This window comes from Pavona decussata, unplaced genomic scaffold, assembly GCF_977016875.1.
Source record: "Pavona decussata unplaced genomic scaffold, jaPavDecu1.1 SCAFFOLD_83, whole genome shotgun sequence".
Lineage (NCBI taxonomy): Eukaryota > Metazoa > Cnidaria > Anthozoa > Scleractinia > Agariciidae > Pavona > Pavona decussata.
The window spans coordinates 1,381,022-1,403,632 of record NW_028145501.1 but is presented as its reverse complement, the minus strand read 5'-3'; the positions used below and the strand labels follow the sequence as shown (position 1 = coordinate 1,403,632).

Sequence of the window (22,611 nt, the reverse complement as noted above, 5' to 3'; positions counted from 1 at the left end):
TTTTTTTTCTTACTATAAAATATATTGTATTTCGTTCTAATAAGTGTGAATAAAATTGAATTGAATTGAATTGTAGTAACAATTGAAAGGGGCAATGAAGCAGCTCTCTTTAGTCTCACGTGACTGGCTTGTAACCCTTCTAATTAAACAATACAACAAACAACAGAACGATACCCCCAACCCTAAAAACAATAGGAGCTGCTACACAATTAAGGACGTTGCCCACTAATACCGAGCTACTTGTGCGCGGTTTATGAATATGTGGAAGAAACAGATCCTAGCAAGGGCTATTAGGATCCAAAAAATGTAATTTCTGACGGTTGAGTGACTAGGGAACGATTTAGTCAGAAATTACTATTATGAAGGCACGATTGAGAGGTTTTAGTATTCTCAAGGGACAGTTTTGAGTATTTTATGTTTTAGCAGGAAATATTAATCATTCTAGCCCAGTCAGTCTTCCTGTTTGCTGCTTTCAAATGTAGTTAATTTTTTTCTATGGAGTTATGGGTTTATTTGTACCTCTTCCTCGAGGTTCCGTGCCGCTGCATTAGATGGGGAATACGTTTCCACATATTTTTGGCCACATCTAAAGAGTGGTTTTTTAGTGGTTTTTAGTATCTGGCTTGGTACAGTTAATGTTTCAAGCTTTTCAAGTTAGACTGAATAGCATATTGTATGTTGTAATAAGTATATATTAGGACACACTGTTGTTGTCGGATGACTGACTGACCATTCCTCAATGAACTATTTCACATTGAACGGCTCGTGATAGTCAGAATGAAAATTGGGGGGGAACCACGCATTTTGTAGAGATAATTGAGCAACAATAAGTCCAAAAGCGCTAAAATACAAAGCAACGTATGGCGTTTTTTTTCCGACTCGAAGCCTTGTTATCTCTGAAAAATGAATGGTTGCCCCCAGTTTTCATTTTGCACATCAAGAGCACTTACTAAGTTCTGCTTTCTCAGAATAGTTTTAAACCACGCAAAAATATCCCTGTATTAGTAGGCACCACCCATAGGACACCCGAGTATCTCGAGATGCGCAGAACGCATGCGCAGTAGCAAAAGTAGGCACCGTCCTTAAAACAGTTACAAGCTTACGACAGCTGTTACACTACTGTTTGAAAGCACTGCTTTCCATACTTTTTAGTGCAATACGTGTTTTGCGTTACCTTAGCGATGTAGTACGTTATTGTGGCGATCATATGGGACAAACTATCCGATGTAGAAGAGGACTTTCTGTGACGTGTTAATGAAGGCACTTCTTGTAACACAGCGTGACATCGCAGTAGAACCTGTACAACCGGTTTAGCTGGAATTTTCTGATGAATCAGAGGAGCTAATAAGCCATAACACTGCACCACAGCCTGCAGACAAAGAGCTGTGTCATTCAACCAACCAGCAACTTGAATCGCAAGTAGAAGCCGCTCACATTCCTCAAGACGTGCAACCTATAATTTAAAATAAAGGCAAAGGAATAAAGATAAAATTGTATGCAATAAATGTTCCTGGAAAATGTCTCAACAATTTGCCAGGATTTTCCAATCTTCCAAGCCCTCATTCAATCCCCTTAATTAACCCTTTAAGCCCTAACATTGATCAGCAACAAATTTCTCCTTTTGATATCTATGCTTATTCAACCCCTGAGGTCATGAGAATTAAGGATATGATCACCCAAGGTGAATTTTCTTAATATTATAACAGCTTCTCCCAAGTACTTCTATAACAAAAGTATGGGAATAAGATAGGAGAATCTATTTTGTGAAATTAGGGGTTAAAGGGTTAAAAAATGTAAATGTAAAATCATTTTAAGTCTAGAATTGATGTTACTTTCTACTTATGATAGTTTTGCCTTCAGCAAAACTTTCACAATTTTGTACTACGCTGTCTAATTCAGATGCAGATTACTAGTGATAATTTAATAATTAGCTCACAAAAACCCAAAACTTGACTAGAATTAAAAAAATTAAATCACTCAAAAAGAATTAATTTCCTACATGAGTCAATTCTGCAACTAATACCCTTTTACATTTAGCAAATTAAAGAACTTTGGACCACTCACTTGTCAGGTGAAGTTACACTGCTGTTACCGTTTTGTCAAACAATAGGAAGCCCTAGCAACGACCACGGCGACGACAGCGAAAATGAATTCACGGTTTCTTTTAAAACGTCGTCGCCATTATTCCAACTCGCTTGAAATGTCAAATGTAGAAGAAATTCCTGGAGTTTAATTCTTGGAGACCGCACCCAAGTATAGAAAGAGAGGTTGTCGGGTGTTCACGTCCTCCATAAAACGTCCCATTCGGATAATTTCACGCCCTAGTTGGCAGTGACGGCAAAGAAATGTACCAAAAAGTGTAATGCACGTGCAGAGTTGTTGTAGCCTATTACTTGTTGGCTTCACACTACAAGCTAAGTTAGTTTCAAGTAAGCACTTGATTCAAGTGCACTTGAAAATCTCAAGTCGCACTTAAGAAAACTTGGCTTCACACCTGGTGACAAAGTATACACTTGAAGCACAAGCTGTCAATCATCGTTCGCGGTAAAATCAGAAATGCGACTGCTCGCCGGAAAATCATGGAGCCTTTGCAACGGAAAAACGTTTTATGTTGTTTACTCTTTATTTATCTTTAATTTTGACTCAGAGAGTTTTAACATTACAGGAAATGCATAGGTACTTCATTGTTTTCGAGTACTTGGCGACAAAACAAAAGAATAGGCGACATCTTCTGAACTGAAAATCGATGGTTCAGGCTGTCTGTAAAGATGAAATTCAAATAAGATCGTACGTTTAACTATTTGTATCGGCTTTTCCTGGAGTCCGCAAACTGCGAGGCGTATCTCCAGCCATCCATTTTGGATTTTTTTTTATTAATTTTAGTTCACGGCAAAATGTTTATCTGTCCGGGCACCGCAGCACGTGGCTTTCAGTTGGTTTCCCTTTTCCTATTGGTCAAGTACGTTCTCAAGTGTGGTATTGGCCATACTTGGCCCCGTACTTCGGCTTCTTTGAACTACGAACGTTTCCATGGTCACTAAGTAAAGCTCAAGTTGAAAGGTTTTACCCCTTCACACTCAAGTAGGTTTCAAGTGCACTTAGATTATACTTACAAGCTCTAGTGTGAAGCCCCCTACTTTTTTGACGTTCTCGCTGTCGTCGCCGTCGTCGTTGCTAAAGCTCCCTATTTAATGGCCATTTGTTGAATTCGATGAGTTCGCAGTTTCATTTCTGTAGTTATACCCCTAACACATTATACACGATGAATTCACCTGTCTTTTGGAACCAGCTACCGCTTTGTTGGTCTGCAAACGCAGACGTATTTCCGGCTGTCGCTTCTCTCCGCTGGAGAGAAGCAACAGCCGGAAATACGACTGCGTTTGCAGACCACCGCTTTGTCAAATAGTGGTAATTTGTTTAATTTGTTGAAATTCGCAAAGCTCCATTTTATCTCCGTATAAAATAAGGGAACTTAAGTAACGGCGACGGCGACGGCGACGGCGACGGCAACGACAACGCCGCAAAACAATAGGCTTAATGAGCAAAAACAATCGCTCTGCACGTGCGTTTTAAATTTTGGTACTCTTCTTTGCCGTCCTCTGCAAAACAACAACGTGAAATGACCTAATTTAAGTTTTGTTGAGAACGTGAGCACACGATGGTGAATTTTTAATTATTTTTCTTTACTCGAACGCCACCCCTACCAATTTCGTTCCTGGATAGTTCACCGCTTTTGTACAAGTTGAAGAGTTGAAATAATCGCGAAAACAAGTAGCACAAATAAAATAGACATATTTTCAAGTGACGTTTTCGTTGCCGTCGCCGTTGCGTTGCTTTAAATTCCTTATTAGGGATTAGGGCAAACAAGACGCCGACGGCAACGAAAACGTCAATAAAGAAAAGGCTTAATGAGCTAAACAATGCTGTGCACGTGCATTACAAATTTTGTTACATTTCGTCGCCCTCTTCGGCCAAACAACAACGTGAAATGCCCAAATTCAAGGTTTTATGGAGAGCGTGAGCACATGACAGTAAATATTCATTCTCTGTGCTAACCGTCTCTGTGAAGACCGTTCCCACCAGTTCTGTTACTAGATAGTTCGGCACATTGTAGAAGTTGAACGAATTGGAATAATCGCAAAAGTAGTACAGTAACACGAACTTGTATTTTCAAGTGACGTTTTCGTTGGCGTTGCCGTTGTGGTTGCGTTAAGTCTCGATTATGAACACTGAGCGTGTAGACAGTTACCGCTACGTCAAACAGTGGTGATTTATTTAATTGGATGAGTTCGCAAAGCCTCGTTCTATCTACATAATCATCGTCTCAACACATTGCGATCACAGTACTCACTTGTCCGCTGTAAAGCGGTCCATTATCACACAGGCAGTCACAAAACAAACGGCCTTCACGAATCCTGATGTCAACAGAGATGAAAATACTCTGAAGAAACAGCCTTGCCAACACAGGGGAAGATTCACGCAATCTGTCCTCGTCAAGTCTGACCAACACAAACAAAAACAGACAAAGTTAAGCTGTCTACCCTTCACTGTTTAAAACTTAGAGAACACTTTTAAAGTGCAACTTATCCCAATTTTTTCTTTTGCTAAATGAGAACTCCTAATTGTCCTGATTACTTGTGCGAAAAAATTAAATTCGTAGCATTTTTCTTTGAAATTTATGGCCCATGAAAGGTTCAAATTTTCGTGGTGCTTTGGTTCACCTCCGCGCAAGAAAGAGAATGGGTCTTAGTTTTACTGTGACTTCATCGAATGACCATAATAGACGGTTGAAATGTTAAAACCAGCCAGGGCAAAGTCGTGTTCACAGCTGGTCAATTTGCAGTAACTAAAATCGTCGGCGTTTGAGGGGGATCATAACTTCTCAATGCTGTTGAAATTAGAGAGAAATTTTAAAAGCGCTGGTCGATAGCATGTTTATCCACTTTGCCTATACAAACTTACACAAACCTTTGCAGTGAGATACACATGTCGGTGCTGGCCGTTTGAATGTTCGTGTTTTCTTCAGACAGCTCAGGTTCCTTCACAAAATGATTCCACAAAATAGAGGCAGCAGATCTTGCAACAGATAATACACCCGACGAAAAGGACAGCTGAAAAGAAATGTTCAAGTAAAAACGAGTTGAAATAATCGCGAAGTAGCATTAGTTTAGTGAAGTTTAAAAGATTTTAAAGTGACATTTTCGCTGGCGTTCCCGTCGTCGCTGCTTAAGGACGGTGCCTACTAATAACGAAGTATTTTTGTGCAGTTTATGACTATGCGGGGAAAGCAGATCTTAGCAAGGGCTATTGGGATCCGAAAAGGAAATTAGGGGTAACCACGCATTTTTCGGAGATAATGAAGCGACAATTATTCTAAAAAAACAATGAAATACAAAGCAATGTAAGGCCTTTTTTTTCCAAATTGAAGCTTTATTATCTCTGAAAAATGCATAGTTACCCCCAATTTTCTTTTTGGATACCAAGAGCACTTGCTAAGTTCTGTTTTCCCCGCATAGTTTTAAACCGCGCAAAATTATCCCTGTATTAGTAGGCACCACCCATAGGAAACCCAAGTATCTCGAGATGCACAGAACGTATAAGCAGTAATAAAAGTAGGCACCGTCCGTAAGTTCCCTAATTTATTTAGTCTGTCGAGGCCCTAATTTTCTCACCTGCGCCAGGTATCCCCAAGCTATAAGCGTTGGTAGTGGATGTGTTGCCAGCACAGGGCGGCAAGTGAGACCAATACTTCCTCCAATCAGCTTGCCGTGTTCATTGTAAGCTGCCAGTGCCGCCATGTACTTCTCATCAGGTTTGAGCCCGCGTACATAAAACAGGGTGTCAGCAGTCACTGGGATCTGATACAGGATGAAAAGCCATTGCATTTTTTAAAATTTTTATTTAAACTTTATTTGTACACGGAAAATCACCGGCACAATATAAAAAAACTATTAAATTAAAAATTATAGTACAAATTAACTGTTTCACATGATTACCGTGTGGCAGCCCAAAGAAGAAAAGTGCGCTTTTGTCCTCTTTTTGAAAACCCCCAGAGAGTCGCACTCTCAGATTTCGAGGCAGAGTGTTCCATAGAACGGTATCAATATAGGAGAAACTGCGTTTCAGGCACTCTTTTCTAGGTTTAGGTAGATTAAGCATGTTATTCGAATTTCTCAAACGCATCGACTTTCTTTGCTCACATGTATTTGGACGGCTTCAAGCTATCGTAACTCAACATTTTTATCAACCTTATTGCCATGAGCAAAACAATGGGCCATTTCCGAGTTGCTTTGAACCTCGTTATGAAAGCGAGGCTAACAGCAAAGTTTTTATTATGAAAATTAGTTTTTATTCATATGCAAACAAAACTAATTTTCATATGAAAAGCTTTGCACTTAGCCTCGCTTTCACACGAGGTTCACAGCAACTCGCAAATGGTCTATTGTAGATACTGTGGTCACTGATGTATTTAGCATACTTGTCGACCTACAGTAAATCTGCCTGATTTAAGTGAGAAGAAATTTGCTTTGATTTCCCCAGATTATGTAATAGATTATTCAATAACGAGTCCAAAAGATATTTGCACGAAGTTAGAACATTGGTTTGAATTACAGCTGGGAGATTTAACGATGTTTAATAACACTGGGCCTGTAGACCGCAATGAAATTGGCACCAACATTGCCTTCCATTTAAAGGGAATCTCCACTTTTACACCAAATTGACTTTAATTGTTTGAAACACAAATTTTCTGCGCGCCGCCATATTGGATTCCATGACGTCATACGACTGCCCAATCCCCTGCTTCCTGGTAATAGAGGTAACCCTACAACGTCATAAAATAAAAAATGGCGACACAGGAAATTTAGACATGAAAATTGGCGATAGGCACATGAAAGTTTTAGAACACTAAAATGCTATCTCTATTTTGAATCTAAGATTTGAAATTTAGACACTATTTCCACAACAATTTAACGTCAATTTTTTTTTTGTAAGAGTGGAGGTTCCATTGAAAATGTCATGTACAAATACCTCTTCGCCAGTGCCTGGGAGCTGATAGTCATTGAGCCTGACTTTTACGTTGTTACCACTGGCTGACCTTGCAAACAGTCGATACCAGGCCACCTGAAAATAACACGATAAGTTAAACCAAGATACCAAGCTCAAACTAAACACTGAATACAGAAACAATATGTCGGTTACACAAGCTGCCACCTTCACCAACGCGTGGAAGAACACAGAACATCTGTAACTGGCATACCTTAGGGGCAAGCATAACAATTGGTGACAAATTCTGTGTTCTTAAGTGAAGCAAAACACCCAATCTGACTCGATCTGCGCAAAACTGTTTGCTTAGACTTTTGATCTCTGCAGCAGTTTCTCTGAGATGTTTTTACTGTCCTTAATAACTCAAGCATTTTACTAACTGCTGCAGCTCTTTCTTTCCCCTAGTTGTATTATTTGATGGGTTAGAAAGACTATGATAGATGTATTCTTTCAGTCAGTGACATAGGCTAGGCATACTTGGAAAAAGAGAATCCAATTTGTCCTAAGAAGAGTTGAAACTATGACCTTCTGATTACTAGTCTGGATGCTCTACCACTGAGCTACAGGAGACTCGTGGAGATAGGCCATCCTATGTTAAACCAACCTTCTCTCCAGTTTTGGGTTTGAAAGGTGCAGCTTTGAATACCAGCACAGAAGAACTTCGATAAATCAGGAGAGGAGCAGGAGGCACATCTAAGGGAGCCATGTCATCACTACTGTCTGTCTGTCTGTTCCAGCCGGACAGCTTCCTCTCCTGCTGCTGATATTTGTTAATCAACTCTTGGCTCTCCTACAATGGTAAAGGAATGCGCGACATACTGTTAGAATGCGTGATGCAAAATAGGGAATGCGTGACGTCATGTGAAGAGTGTGTGACACAAAAGGAAGAATATGTGACATCAACGAAAGATTACGTGACACAAACGCAAAAATGTGTGACACTACAGTAAGAACACATGAGAGAAGCAGGAATGCGTGACTTGAAAGCAAAGAGAGAAAGCAGGCTTGTGTAGCACAATATAGTAGAATGCATGGAGCGTGTATTGCCGGGCAGAAGAGTGCTGACATAAAAGTAAGGCCGCATAATGTAAAATTTAGAATGTATAATACAAGGGCAACAATTTGTTCAAGTTAGAGACAACGTCCCTGAAAAGTGTCTTCAGAGGGAGTTCAAAATAACATTACAAAAAAGATTGCAATGTTGCAAAGGAAAAATGGCTAACGTAAAAGCAAGATCGGGTAACATTCAGTTTTAGAGTGCGAATGTGTGACACAAAAGTACAAATCAGTGACAAAATTGGGAACGTGTGTGACACTTGCGTGACATAGTATACCTGGAGCAACTGTGCTTGGCGTTCTGTTCCCACGTGACTCCGTGACATGACAGCCTGCCCAGCCATGTGCATTAGCAACAGAGCTTTAGACAGTGGGTTCCTGCTGCACTGAGTCTGAAGTACGTTCTCTGCTTCACTAAACCGCAACGAACTTTCAGAAGGTTTTATCTTGTCCTGTCGGATCAGAAAAAGAGGTACTTATAATGAAAAAAAACCTGAAATTTGGTGGTTTGAGCTCTGATCTCAGCTGTCGTATTTTTTGCTTCCCAAGACAACATCCTTTAGAAAAAAAGAAACGTAAACGTAATATGTTTACCCACGAAGCATCAAGGAACATTACATGTAGGAGCTTGTTTAGAGGTGTCCGTGCGCTTCAGTTTGAATGGGCCCTTGCTGATAACGGTCACATGGTACATGGTATGAAGTCGCTTTGTTTTGGATGTCCCAGTGCGTAGCTTGCTCTCCAGCGTGGCTGATTCTGTACTATGTAACCGTTACCTGCAAATGGCCTATTGGAATTTGGAAGTGTTCGTTTTTGTGGAGGGAGGAAAACAGGAAAACCCGGAGAAAACCTCCCGAAGCAAGGACAAGAACCAACAACAAACTCAACCCACGTTTCCACGTTACATTGTCTCCCCATCTACAAGTATCATCAGCTACGGGTAATTCAACGTTTAAACTGCACCACTCCTTGTTTTCAACATATTACAACCTTTCAATACATCTTTTGAAATACTTTAGGTTAACTGTTGCTGTTAGTTGTATTTCTGAGCATTCACTTCAGAGTATTTGGAAGTTAATGGCTTTAGAAATCATCAACATCTTACTTTTCTTACAGAATACGAGACCTCCATGATCTCGTTGACTAGTTTTCTTCACTTCAAAATTCATCTTTGTTGTTTTTGTTCGTTGCGTTGATTTTCTTTACTTTCAACTAAATTTCTCTCCAATTTGTGTCAACTCAAAGAAGCAGTTTTAAAAATATTCAGTCTCACTTTGAATTGCCATTAAACATATTTGTGTCAGTGGTAACGTTAAAATAATAGTCAAGTTTTGTTAACGGTTACTCTATTAGTGCAAAGGAACTAGGATTAATGATGTTTGGCTGTAGATGGCCAGGATGGAACTGGATTGCAACATGAACAAAATGGGCCAATCTTTTCAAGTTATTTCCCTGCACGCAAAAACCTGATTTTGTTTTGTTTTTTCTTCTAGAAATCAGTTGATATTTCCTTCTCGATGCTCAAAGAAAAATGTCATGTTTGAGCAAAGGTTCTTTGTCAAACATATGTGCAGTTTTGACGAAAACAACAGTCGCAAAATCCCCCTGACAATGTCCCAAATAGCTTGGTAACCATGCACGACTCTTAAGAATAAGGTTACTGCTCACCTTCTGTTTCTTTGCTGACTTTTTTTGTTCGCCAGTTTCTTGTCCAAGGTTAACCAGTTTGACAGCAATCCTGTGTCTTACAAACAGCAACTCTATATGCAGTGCTTCGATAATACGCTCCAACAAAGTGCGATCCTGAGATTCGGCGGCCTCGTCATCAACCTTCTGTATACTTACACTCGAAGATGGCTGTTTAGAAATGGAAGTGAAACAATAACATAGGCCAGTCATTCGACACTGAATTCACTTGTGGATCCTACGGGGGGGAGGTGGTCTGGGGAATACGGACCCCCCCCCCCACCCCTTCAATTCAAATGATCAAATGATCAAATGTATCCATACTAAAGAAAAACAACATGCAGCCCCTTATATAATTTGTCAGAAAATTTAGTCGAGTTCCTCGAATTCCTTAGTAATCTCACATTGGACAGAAGTTGCCCTCATTTTATACTTTATTACTGATATTGCAATGACGACATTTTGCACAGTGTATAAAAATTCCGTTCTTATCACTGCCGTACAAATATACACTTCCATAGTGTCTTCTGTATAAAAGGTATCGATTGGACCCCTCCAATCGAAAATTCCTTAATTCGCTAATGGATTTACAGAGCACTTTAAATGACTAAACTTGAAAACGAGGAATTTACTACAGTGATACAAATTCAACTACAATTGAAGAAAAAAGGGCTTTGGAAAATTTTTCAAAGTATACTATTAACGCCTCTTTAGTGTGACCTGAATAAAGAAGCCATGTTATCCCTTTACAACGCATTTACTCCCCCCCCCCCCCCCACACACACCCTCCCCCAATATAATGTTGAAGTCCACACGGCATTTTTCTTACATGAGCTCAACCTTGTAGGGGGGTTGGGGGTCGGAGAGTTTTTGCAGCGTACGGACACATCGTAAATGCGAATTTGTCCCGACCTTCTTGCCCTTGATTGTAAATCTGTGTGCTGAACGGCATCCGGGAACAAGATGAACCAATAAACAGCCATTTTAGCGACGTTTGACAAAATGGCGAGGCCCACATCTACAGATTAATGTAACACGTTGTTTACCTTAATCCAACTGACGTCTGCAATGTTCCTTTTATTCGTGTCAATCACTGCATCACGTGCTCTAGCGATGTCTATGAGCCCCTGTTCTAGGATACTCAGCACCTTATTCAGTATGTCCCGCACTGCTGTACCCACCCCACCCATGGTGACGGTCATCTGTTTGCTGTAGTCTGTCAACAAGCTCCTCAGAGGGGTGGGGCCAGTAGCAGGCTTATCTAGTACATCTGTTTCAGTTTTCTCCTAAAAAGACGAAGAACAAATTAAATACACTGTACAGACTGAATACATCACGTTGGTAAATAGGTCGTCTCCCCACCCACCCTACCCTCCGAAACATACAGGCACAGGATGCTTTGGGCAACAAAGATGGCCAGCGATTTCAATCAACGAACAACAAAGCGCTTCACTCGAGATGGTAAAGGTGAGCAGCTTTGGTGTACGTAAATCTAAGAACATCAAATAAAATTCGTTCAGATTCTGAAAGTATTTGAGCTGTGAATGGGTTAGACTGAACGTAAAACAAATATATTCATAACCAGTTGGAATTTTAAAGAAAAATGTGTTCACAACTTGCGTTTGTTGTCACTGCGCAGAGTAATCAATCGTCGTTTTGGTTGTCTTGTTGTTATTGCGTTTTAAATTTTGTTTTTCTCTTTAAAGGTTACATTTTTTTAGTGCCATAAGTAATTTAGCATTTCTTTGGTTTTGGTTTGTTACACTCTATCACTGGAAGAAAAACGAAAACCTCACACAGCTTCTTCAACCAATAAGAGACTTACAGGTAAAAATCAAGCCAATGGCGACTTGCTTGCATGGGTTGCCTGTGCTCTACTACTCTTCAACTAAAATCTACGCTCAAATTAAATGTCCAACCTGTTTAGAGTCTGCCACATGTTCTGGGGAGACAGTCACTGCTGGGGTTTCCATCTCCGCACTGCAGACTCTGGACTGATCAGAGAGCCCAGATTTACACTCCAACAGTAGCGCAAACTTGAGAGTCACTTCAGCGCTTAGGATGGGATCAAAACTGGCCGCATTGCTCCAGGAGAGTGCTGTGTGAGCCACCGTCAGAATATACAACCACTGACATGGGAGAAATTCAAAGGATAGCAGTTGGATCCAGGATAACTAAGCACATTTAGAAACCCTTTCGAGTGTTCAATATAGCTTTAATTCTCAAACCATTAATGATTCTTGGAGAGATTCAAAGCAAAAGTTCACCAAATTTTATGATAATTAGGGCCCCATCTATACTAGCGCGTTTTTGTTTGAAAACGCATACTTTTTGAATTTTTCTTTCACCCATCGACCACTAAAACGTCCGAAAACGCCGATGAAAATGGATACTTTCGAAAACGGTTACAAAAGTGGAGACTTTTGAAAATGCATTGTTTTAAAAACGCTTTGTTTCTATTGGACGGGTGGAAACGGTGACGTAAAAGCGTCACATGCCATCGGTTCCAGTCTAAATCGGAGCATCTAGCCAAGATGGCGGATGGTCTTGTGATGTTAACACATGCGCAACCCCAGGTCCAAGTCGTTTTCATCGTTTGCGAGCGGTTTAGAGTGGATAAGTGAAAACAATAAGAAAACGCTAGTGTGGATGAAAAATTTTGCTTCGTTTTCGCCGAGATGAAAACGGACACTTTTGAAAGCGCATTACTGTAGTGTGGCTCAAGGATCCATTTTTTTCTTTTTGTTTTGTCTTCATGAATTTTTGTTGAGTTTGGAAAAAGATATACTCCAAAACATTCATCTTACCCGATTGACAAGCACATCATTCAACAGCTGCTTGCAGTTCTCCAAAGACGAAGACATGATTCGTTGAAAATGAGGTTTGCACTTTGACCACAGAAACAGCGCCACATCAACCATCATGTCGCAGTCTTTCACGAGGATAGCAGACTAATAAGAGAAAATGATATTGCACGATTGAAAAAGTGGTTTATAATAATGAAGGGGTGCCTGGAAAATATTCTAAGTGACTTCTGATAAACTGCTCCTGGTAAGGTTTCCCTTCCAAATTATCTTGAGTTTCTTTGTAAAAAAAAAAAAGGAGAATTGCAAAAAATGAATAAATGAATAAATAAATAAATAAATAAATCACTTTATGTAAGTGTCAATGTATTTGGCGCTGAGCACTAATTGGGGACACTTTCCAGGTCAAATTTGAATTTAGAAATGTTGGTTTTTGAGGAGAGGGGAAAACCGGAGAACCCGGAGAAAAACCTCTAAGAGCAAGGACGAGAACCATCAACAAACTCATTAATCCACATATGAAGCCGAGTTTGCGAATCGAACCCGGGCTACATTGGTGGGAGGCGAGCTCTCTCACCACTGCGCCATCCCTGCTCCCCCGTTATATTTTTAGCTTGGTCCAAGAAGCACTCTGTGTGCTATCTGTAATTACCGAGGTGAAAAACAACAACAATTAGATAACTTACCTTAAAAGGTTCTTCGGAGCATGATTGAATTACATCAGCAAGATAGGTGAGTTCCTCCAGCACGCTGCCACTCTTACCTACAAGAGAAAAAAATCAAACAGATCTTACCAAAGTCTGTTAAATTTCCACCATTCTAAATGCACTTTGCAATGTCATAACTTTCAATAAATTGCGCGTGCCTCTCCCAAACAACTGCTCGGCTCAATCAAATGTCAGTCTTTTCAACGCTTCATAGTTTGTGAGCCTGGGACAAACGAGTTGCCGAGAGTTACGCCTCATGAGAGTTGCACAGGAGTTCTCTTCAACTCTTAGCGCTTTGGCCAAAGTAGACTTGCCACAAGTTGATAATGATTTGTTATGGCGCCGAAAGAAAGAGGAAAACCGGGCTAACTGGAGAAAAACATCTCGGAGCGAGAACGAGAACCAACAAAAAACTCACTGTTGCGGATAGTTAATCATTTAACACTTTTTCTTTCTATTGTTGCTATCGTATGTGTTTTTTCACCTCAAGTTAAGCATATTGTCATATCGTCTTCGTAAGAAATTAATGAGGACAACTTCTTATATGCAAGCGTAGGAGTTCACTTGTTAGTTTTCAGTTGTTGCTGTCAATGTCAGTCCAAGTTCACAAGGGTTTTTAGCTTGCCAGGTACCAAACATTCGGCAAGATTTGTTCAGCATGCACTTTTCTCTTTGTTTCCAGTTTCATGTTATTGCGTTCGACGTAGAAAGAACGCACTCCTAATATAGATTGGAGTCGAGATTGTATGGGAAAGTCGATCCATAAAAGAATAAATGGATCTTGGGATGCATATTTGGCATCCCCCGCAGATTTTGCAGGGGCGAATGACATCATCGCCAACTTGGCAAAGGAAACAGATCCTGGGATCGAGATCATCGAACGCACTTCCTAATCTTTGATTATTACTAGTTTCTAGTGATATCGTGATATTTATACGTTCTCCTGTTATTTTCCCCCTAGCGAACCCCACCTTCGATTATGACTGTATAGTGGAAGTGTTCCAAAACAAATAACTGGTTTACGCAAGATTTTGTTGATTTTACTGTATTTGTTGTACAGAAATCCAACGCGAAGCACATTGGTGGGAGACGGATGTTCTCACCACAGCGCAATCCCTGCTCTCCATTTTCTTTTGCGGGGCTTAACAGAGTTGATCTCTCTAAAGCTGAACACAAGCATTAATCTCCCACAAAAAGGCAATACAGTATTATAGGAACACTACACTAGCAAACCTTGCGTGTGGCCAGCTCCATCTCCGTCATCTGAGTGAGTAGTTTTCTTTGTTTTTTTCACAGTGTTGTAGAATGGCTCTAGAGCCAACATCAGCTGCAGTGTCTTTACATCCACCAAACTGTTCACATCGCTTTGTTCCAGCAGCAGCTGGAGTGTGGGTTCAATTAACACACCAAACGGCTCCCACTGCTCATAACTAAAGGCAAGCTTAACAAATTTGACAAGAGCTGGAAGAGGTACGCCATTCTCTCCTAAAAAGATCAACGCAATTTGGTAAGCATGCACCCTTTCATAAACCAACTCTTACCAAAATGGTACCCTTAGGCTCGGAGACCCAGCGGCAGATACAAAATTGGTAAGTAAACTTTAGTTGCCAGTTTTGACTTTTACCAGTTTCTCTTTGGATTCCAATAGCCCTTGCTAAAATCTGCTTTTCCCGCTTAGTCATAAACCGCGCAAAAATATCTCCTTATTAGTAGGCACCGCCCTCAAACACGCAAATTTCTTGCTCTGTTTTCCCCAAACTAGAGTACAGATTTTTAGGAGCCTATGTCCAGGGCATACAACTGCAACATTACATTCATGTCATGGTGTTTTCTGAGACCTATTCATTTTACATTGAAGTTGCTTCAAATTCAGTCTCCAACAGGAGTTTTGCTATCCAGTCTTTAGCTTTTTATTAGTATAATTTTCAAGTGGTGCGGAATTTTTTAAATTTTTGCAGGAAATACAGTAGTATTCCCGTGCATGTCTAAAGTAGAGCGAATAGAAAGATTTAGCATCGCGTTTACGACAAACGGCAAACGCCAGGCTGAAATTTTCTCTTTGATTAAAAACAATGAAGCTTTTTTGGTTTAAGCATATATCCACCCAGTCGGCGACAGCTATCGAGCAAACACGAAAAAGAGAGAAGTGAGGACGAGAAACACAAGTTTATACATTTTGGAACAAACAGTAGCTTGACGTTTCCCGTTTGGCGTTAGCCGTAAACGCGAAGCTAAATCTCTCTATTAGAATTACGTTTACGGCGAACGGCAAAGATGACCACCTGACCATGTTTACCCTGTAATTGCCGCTCACTGTTTTCAGTTTCTCAGAAAAACTGAGTAGTTTTCTGTTAGCATCAAAGGTCAGAATTATGTTGCACTATTCTCATCTGTGTGATAATTTTTTCAACAACCATAAACGCCAATCTCAAGTTTGCCGTTCGCCGTAAACGCGATTCGAAACCTCTCCATTTTCTATCAATCTGTGAAAACTCCACATCATAGAGAGTTGTTCACCACTCCGCGTGAACAGCTCCCGAGAGTATACATGTATGATACCTCTGGCTATCAGCTCCATCAGGGAAACATTCTGCAATTCCCAGACAGATGGGTGAATAGCGCCATCATGTTTTACTGCATGAGGCTGTTTTGTTCCTCCACCTCCTGCTATTATCTCCATCCCTGCAAAGAACAGCTCAGCACACACATCAATCGCTGTGTCCTCGGCATCGGGGGCCGGAGCCTCACAGTGTAGTGTCCGTCTGTGTGTCTCACTGAGTGCCTCCAATATCGCCAAAAATTTGGCTGCAGTGCCTTGTAGATCATTAAGCAGCCGTTCAGTGGGTGTTCTGGGCCATGCATGCTGAAAATAACATTAATTTTGAAACTCAATAACAATTCGGGGCCAAGTTGTTCAAAGCCCGATTAAGCTAATCCTGTGTTAACGTGAACTTTGATTCAAGTTTAATTACTACTCTATAACGATTCTTCAAAAAGATTATTGTCCTTCAGTTTAATTTGTCTTAAACTTTTCTGTACCATTAGCTTTAAATTAGCCTTTGAAACAGTGCCTTGCAGATCATTAAGCAGGTGTTCAGTGGGTGTTCTGGGCCACGCATGCTGAAAATGACATTTGAAACTCAATAACAATTCAGGGCCCAGTTGTTCAAAGCCCGATTAAGCTAATCCTGGGTTAGCATGAACTTTGATTCAAGTTTATATGTATTTACTACACCATAAGGATTCTTGCAAAAGATTATTTTCCCTCAGTTTTGCCTAAAACTTTTCTTTACAATTAGCTTTAAATAAGCCCTTGAAACATTTTTAACGAGTGAGATGAATACCTTGGTTAACTGTTAATCGGGGATTAGCCTTAATCGGCGTTCAAACAACTGGGTCCAGGGTTATATCAGTCAAGATTCATATAGTTGAAGTGGTGCGTGGACTGAAAGGCCCTCAAAGTGATACTGATCTCACATTAAATTCTCCTCCTTTTTACAAGGAAACGTAAGGTAATTTGGAAGGAGAATCTAGCGGTTTATCAGGAGTCACTTAGGACTATTTTACAGGCACTCCTTCAATTTATTTCATGGTTTTTGTTTTTTGAAAAGTTTTTTTATATTTTTGATTATATCGATACCCACCAGTTGCTTTTACATTTTGTATATTACATTACATTGTCTATATATTAGTATATAAGTTTTATTTTTTTTCAATAATTTATTTTTTCCTTTATTGTATACAAAATTATATTTTAGCTTGGTCAAACTAGCACTGTTTGTGTGATAATATAGCACACAGAGTGCAAGGTGAAATAAAGCTTTTACTTAGTATATGTACTATACTTAGATTTAAGGAAAATAACAGTGTAACTTAAAGGGCAAGTATCACGCGAATTTGATGTCATTTCAAAACCAAAATGTTTGTCTGTCAACAGAAACATAAAAACAGCAATTGTCTAGTTTTGTCATAAATTATCACTCCAGTGCAATAAAACTGTCGATTAGTGGCTCTGGCCAGAGACAGAGTAGGTCGAATGGATTTAATTAATGTAATGCGCCGATCAACTCGAAACTTCAACATCCCCCCCCCGGGCAAACCCCGGGCATTTGAACTTTTGAAGATTGGATCGTTCAAATTCCCGCCCCCTTGGGCCAAAATGGAGTTCAAATGCCCTACCTTATCGTCGGATTTGTCTGTCAAATGCCCCTCCTAAAGAACAATCGTTGTCGGCTCCTGTCATGAGTTACTACAAAAACCACAACTTTAACATTGAAGCTAATGATTGGAAATTGAATTTATTTTTAAAAAAGTCGGACAATGTCAATCAGCAAGTGTAAGCTGTTCTAACTCCGAAACACGACAAAGGTTGTTAAAATGAGTTAGCCGGCTACGTAGACTGTTCGAGTGGCAGGGTATTTTTCAGTTTAAGCCAAAGCGGCGGTTTTTCATTCGACGATGTTTTTTTTTCTTTAACTTTCACTGCTGTTTTATGGCTATTCTTAAAACCTCTGCAGACACAAATGCAGGAAAAAGGCGCAGCTTGACTCATTGCATAAAAAACTACATCATTTAAAGAACTAAAAATACATGTTAATTAGTTAGCCAGCTACGTAGAATGTTGTTCGAGTGGCAGGATATTCTGCAATTTAAGCAAAAGTGGTTTTTCATTTTCACTATTCACTGCGGGACAAAGCCACAGCTTGACTCATTGAATAAAAAATCTACATCGTTCATAGACAATCTATAAAAATAATTAAAATTTAAGCACTCTCACTTTTGAAGACCTTTTTTTGTAATGCTGTATCTCTTCCTTTAAACTCTTCCATCTCGTCCAAACGCGTGTTTACAGCTGTTAGCGACTTCGGCGCCCCCCCCCCCTCCCCCCCCAAAAAGCGATTTGAAACTTGGCACTTTCGGTTCAATTTTCCCCACCCCACCCAGGCAAGGTCAAATTCCCCACCCCCGGGAAGGCCTTACCCGTCAAATTCCCCACTCCCGGGCACAGAAAATAGTCAAATGCCCGGGGTTTGCCCGGGGGGGGGATGTTGAAGTTTCGATTTGATCGGCGCATAAGGCTAACGTTTTTCAAGTTTTCGCATTTTTGTTTCCAAAACGCGCTAGAACAGATCATGAGTTGTTCTTTTAAAGAATTGAGTTGATCTCTTTCCTGTCGTTGTTCTAGAATAATTTTGTAGCTATGTGAAGGTCTTATTTCACCATTTTTAACCAAAGAGGTCAAAAACCCCATGACACTTCCCATCGAACCCTTCGGACTCCTTGTTAGACGTGCCAAAGAAGGTTACCAAGAATACCCTTGGTGGTCGTGCATTTGCAGTCGCTGCCCCCAAACTCTGAAACTCTCTTCCGCTTAGCCTCCGCGAGAGCTAGACAACCTTCATGAGTTTAAGCGTCATTTTGAAGTCATACCTTTTTAAGCAAGCCTTTTGTTCTTAGATAATTTGGGATTATTTTAAATCCTTATTGTATATAGTAAATTTTAATTAGTTTAACGATAGCTTGATTTCAATTTCAGTTTGAACTTTTCGTTTTTTTTACTTTATTAAAATGCGCAATAGATCATACCTTACATGTTTTTTGCGCACTATAAATAATAAATGATTATTATTATACTTACTAATTAATAATGCTTTAGAAATACACATGCAAGTAAAAACTAGCGATATATATAATGTTCCTTATTCATTCCTTGAGAATGGCGCCATGACGTCGCCGAAACGTCAAAACATTATATCGCTAGTTTTTACTTGCCCGTGTATTACACTGTATACTTACATGAGCAAAATCCTTGAGGTTGGGTTTTGTTTTAGGTCTAAGTAGACCCTTGGGTCTCTTACGAGTCTCAAACACAACTCTCTTGAATATCATGGCTTGCATTTTTGTCTTTGCCTGGCGAAACACCGCTTCTGTCGCTGGTGTCTCCTCTGATGTGCTCATCTTCTCAATGTCACTCAATTCATTCACTTTAGCCAGGCCTCTCTTGGCGAATGCTTCAGCATGTGCCGGCACTCTCAGGTCGAAGTAACATTGACACACTGCTGTGTAGAGTGTTGTTCGCCATGTGAGGTATCTGACAGTGAGGAGAGGAACGGATGATTCCAGACACATGCATGCCCAGAGAAGGAAATCCAAAGCCTGGTGAAAACAAAAAATACCATCATATTTTGCAAAGTGTCACAGCAGCCAGCAGTTTGACGGCTTTGTAACTATCAAACAACAGTGAATAACCTCTTACGTCAAATTTTTAGGATCACTGATCATATTTCGGTTTGGCTTAGTTTTCCTAATATTTTGGATGTAGCCTACAATTTTGCTAAATTACAAACTTAAGATAACCCAGGTGGGTGGGGCCTGTGTTTGTTTTTCTTCATCCTATCTTTCAATCAGTGAAAATTTCATGGATACTTACAGTACTTCGCTTTCATTCAAATTGAAAGGTTAAAAATTAAGACAAAGTAAATTACCGGAATCAAATTGAACAGAAAATTCAATGATCGTGGGTTCCAAATTCCACTGAGGAAAAATATATTTTTCTCTACCTTGTGTGGACCGAATTTCCAAGTAATATACTGTTACGTGTATGTCTTTCTAGCATTTTCAGAGTAAATTCTCTGATTTCTCAGTAATGTTCAGACTGCACTTCTCTTAAAAAAAAATTACTTTTGGAATTTTTTTTGTCCAAACAAATTTATTTTGTCCCAAAATTTTTGCAATATCCACTGTAAATGATATGGTGCTCCTTTAACTTTTACCAGGCTTAGGTGATGAGGCAGCTTCCAATACATCTAATTATACATGTGTTATAGTGCCGTGATTCTATTACCTTGCTGCTGTGTCCACAAGCCATCAAATGCCGGCAGATTGAGTAGATATGCACAGTGCCTGAAAAGAACAGCACAGTAACAAAGAATTCAATTAATACATGAACGCATGGCAAAAATATTACCAAAAACAATAATAAGATTTAAATTAATATGTAACTAACATCACTTGACACAAAAGTTCAGCACTGCACATAAAAATTAATACTTCTTTTTGGCCAAAATCATGTTTTCAGCAGCTTTGAGAAATGCACACCTGGACAAACTGGTCGGAGGTAAGGTGAGTGCTCCAACAGTTTAAGGAAATTGGCCATTTCGTTTGGCCCTGAGGTTGCTCAAAAGTTGTTCACTGTGAATTTAAGTTCCAGATAAAGGGGTCCTAAATGGTAGGTTGTAAATTCAAGATTTCAAGGCAAACCAGTGATGGACTGGCAATTTTTCTGCAAGCTCCAGCTCAGACTGTATTTACATGTGCCTTGAAACCAGACCGTGAATGACTGGGAGAGCAAAGTTATGCAAAACAAATGACACTTTCATGTGCCACGCCTGAATAACTTCCAGACCAAGCCCTTGGAGAAGGGGGTCTCCAACACAATTTTTTTTTAAAAACAATGTTAGTTTTCTGGGCTAATCTTAAGGTACAGTACACTCTTTACAAATAGCAAGATCAAATCATGAAAGACCAAAATGATTACAAATAAACCAAAAATCTTATTATCTACATGTACAGTGTAGAATGGTTTTCAATATTGAGTGTTGAAAGAAATTTTGAATTAATTTTTCTTTCAATTGGTTTTGTCTGCTACAAAACTCACGCACCACAATCTCAAGCAATGAGAAACCAATCGACTATGCTTGCACACATTTTTTTGTGATTGGCACTGGCTACATGAATTTACTTCAACTTCTAATATTTTTATTGGTTCAATCCTCTGTTTACACTGTCTGTAAGTCTGTTGTGGCTGGCCAAGTAATTACTTTGGTTTGGTCAAAATAATGAAAACTGCTCTGATATAAGAATGTGCAGTTCCAGAAAATATCCATACTCCCCCCATGGAAGGTTTTTGGTTTTGCACCCCTCTCCCCCCCCCCCCCACAGAAAATTCCAGTTAAGCTTCATACTTTGCTTCTAAACTTTTGACTTTTAAGACCCCCCCCCCCTCCCCCTAGGAATTTCCAGTGACCTTCCATGGGGTGAGTATGGATTTTTTCTGGAACAATTATTTATTGTGATTACCATTGAAGACAAGCCAACATAGCTCCTCTTTGTGGAGTGCTGTTTGAGTCGCCAAGCGGAGCACTTTTAAAACAGCAACACAGTGAGACACTTCATCAGGATTCTGCTTACAAAAAATATAAATCCAGCAGCCGTTATTAGCTGCATGTTCAAGGAATTTTTTGGCTATTAAACTACTTTAATGATCGACCACGGATTACAAACTAAAAGATAAACAAGCCTAGATTCCAGCAGTCTCAGTGATAACTACTGACAACGACATGGAGGGTGAAGGTGGTACATGTATAATGATGATGATGATGATGATGATGATGATGATGACAGTAAAGAACCTTCAGACAACAACGATAAAGATGATAATGACGTTGCCATTCCTGACTTACAAGTTAGATGGCGATGGTGATGGTGATGATGATTAAATTATTTTGACGATAAAAAGAGGGTATAAGATAATGCCGATAAAAATGATGATGAAGTAGAGGGCGGACAGTGATGATTAAGAAAACACCCAGACTGATAATTACCATCAATCTCACTATTTTCCCTCACCACCATCATCAATCTTTATTCTACTGTGCAATCATGTACAATGTACATGTAATGTATAAGGGCTGGAAAGAGTTTGAGACAAATGCAGCTAATTGCCATAGATGAATTCAGATAAAAATTAATGATGATGATGATGAGAAGGACAAGGAGGAGAGAGAATGCCCAGGATGATGGTTACTGACATTGCATCTTTACAGTACCGTGCAAAAGTAAGTTGACCGTCCCTTGAAATTCAAACTTCGCAACTCGATCCTTGATCCTCAAAAGTCAAAAGCTCCGAGTATCAAGGCTCGAGTTACATGTAAGTGCATCGAGTATTGAGTCAAGCACATTGAGTTTCGAGAAAAGAAAACTAAGAACTTTTCAAGTGATTAGCTCTTCACATGTCTTATCCGAAGCTACAGTTTGATTCATTTTACACCATTAGTTTTAGTTTGTAAATAATTGATTATATTGTAAAATACGTAGTTGTCAGGCAGTAATCACAGATTAAGAATTTTCAATTTAGTGCATTCATTACACCCATTACATGTAGGAATTGATGTAAAGGACTCGAGAAGAGCTATTTCTTGAACACAGTTTCTTCAAGGCTTAATACACGTACAGGCCTGTAAAATACAGTGGAATACTAATTTTTCAGACCTCCAAGGGAAACTGAATTTGGTTTGAAAAACTGGGAGTTCCAA

General features: G+C 39.7%; 1 protein-coding gene across 1 annotated transcript in view; it reads right to left on the bottom strand.

Moving 5' to 3' along the window:
* Positions 1-22,611, bottom strand: part of LOC146475763 (cilia- and flagella-associated protein 54-like) — a 68,525-nt gene that overhangs the window by 35,789 nt on the left and 10,125 nt on the right. The window contains exons 6-22 of the mRNA XM_085115480.1: positions 21,377-21,479; positions 20,142-20,200; positions 19,094-19,453; positions 15,857-16,160; positions 14,531-14,782; positions 13,277-13,353; positions 12,594-12,737; positions 11,706-11,915; positions 10,833-11,072; positions 9,769-9,957; positions 8,379-8,552; positions 7,649-7,834; positions 7,030-7,122; positions 5,673-5,858; positions 4,969-5,111; positions 4,352-4,499; positions 1,175-1,453 (exon numbers count right to left, since the gene is read on the bottom strand). Coding sequence (XP_084971606.1) covers positions 1,175-1,453; positions 4,352-4,499; positions 4,969-5,111; positions 5,673-5,858; positions 7,030-7,122; positions 7,649-7,834; positions 8,379-8,552; positions 9,769-9,957; positions 10,833-11,072; positions 11,706-11,915; positions 12,594-12,737; positions 13,277-13,353; positions 14,531-14,782; positions 15,857-16,160; positions 19,094-19,453; positions 20,142-20,200; positions 21,377-21,479 — 3,147 coding nt within the window. The remainder of the gene's footprint in view (positions 1-1,174; positions 1,454-4,351; positions 4,500-4,968; positions 5,112-5,672; positions 5,859-7,029; positions 7,123-7,648; positions 7,835-8,378; positions 8,553-9,768; positions 9,958-10,832; positions 11,073-11,705; positions 11,916-12,593; positions 12,738-13,276; positions 13,354-14,530; positions 14,783-15,856; positions 16,161-19,093; positions 19,454-20,141; positions 20,201-21,376; positions 21,480-22,611) is intronic.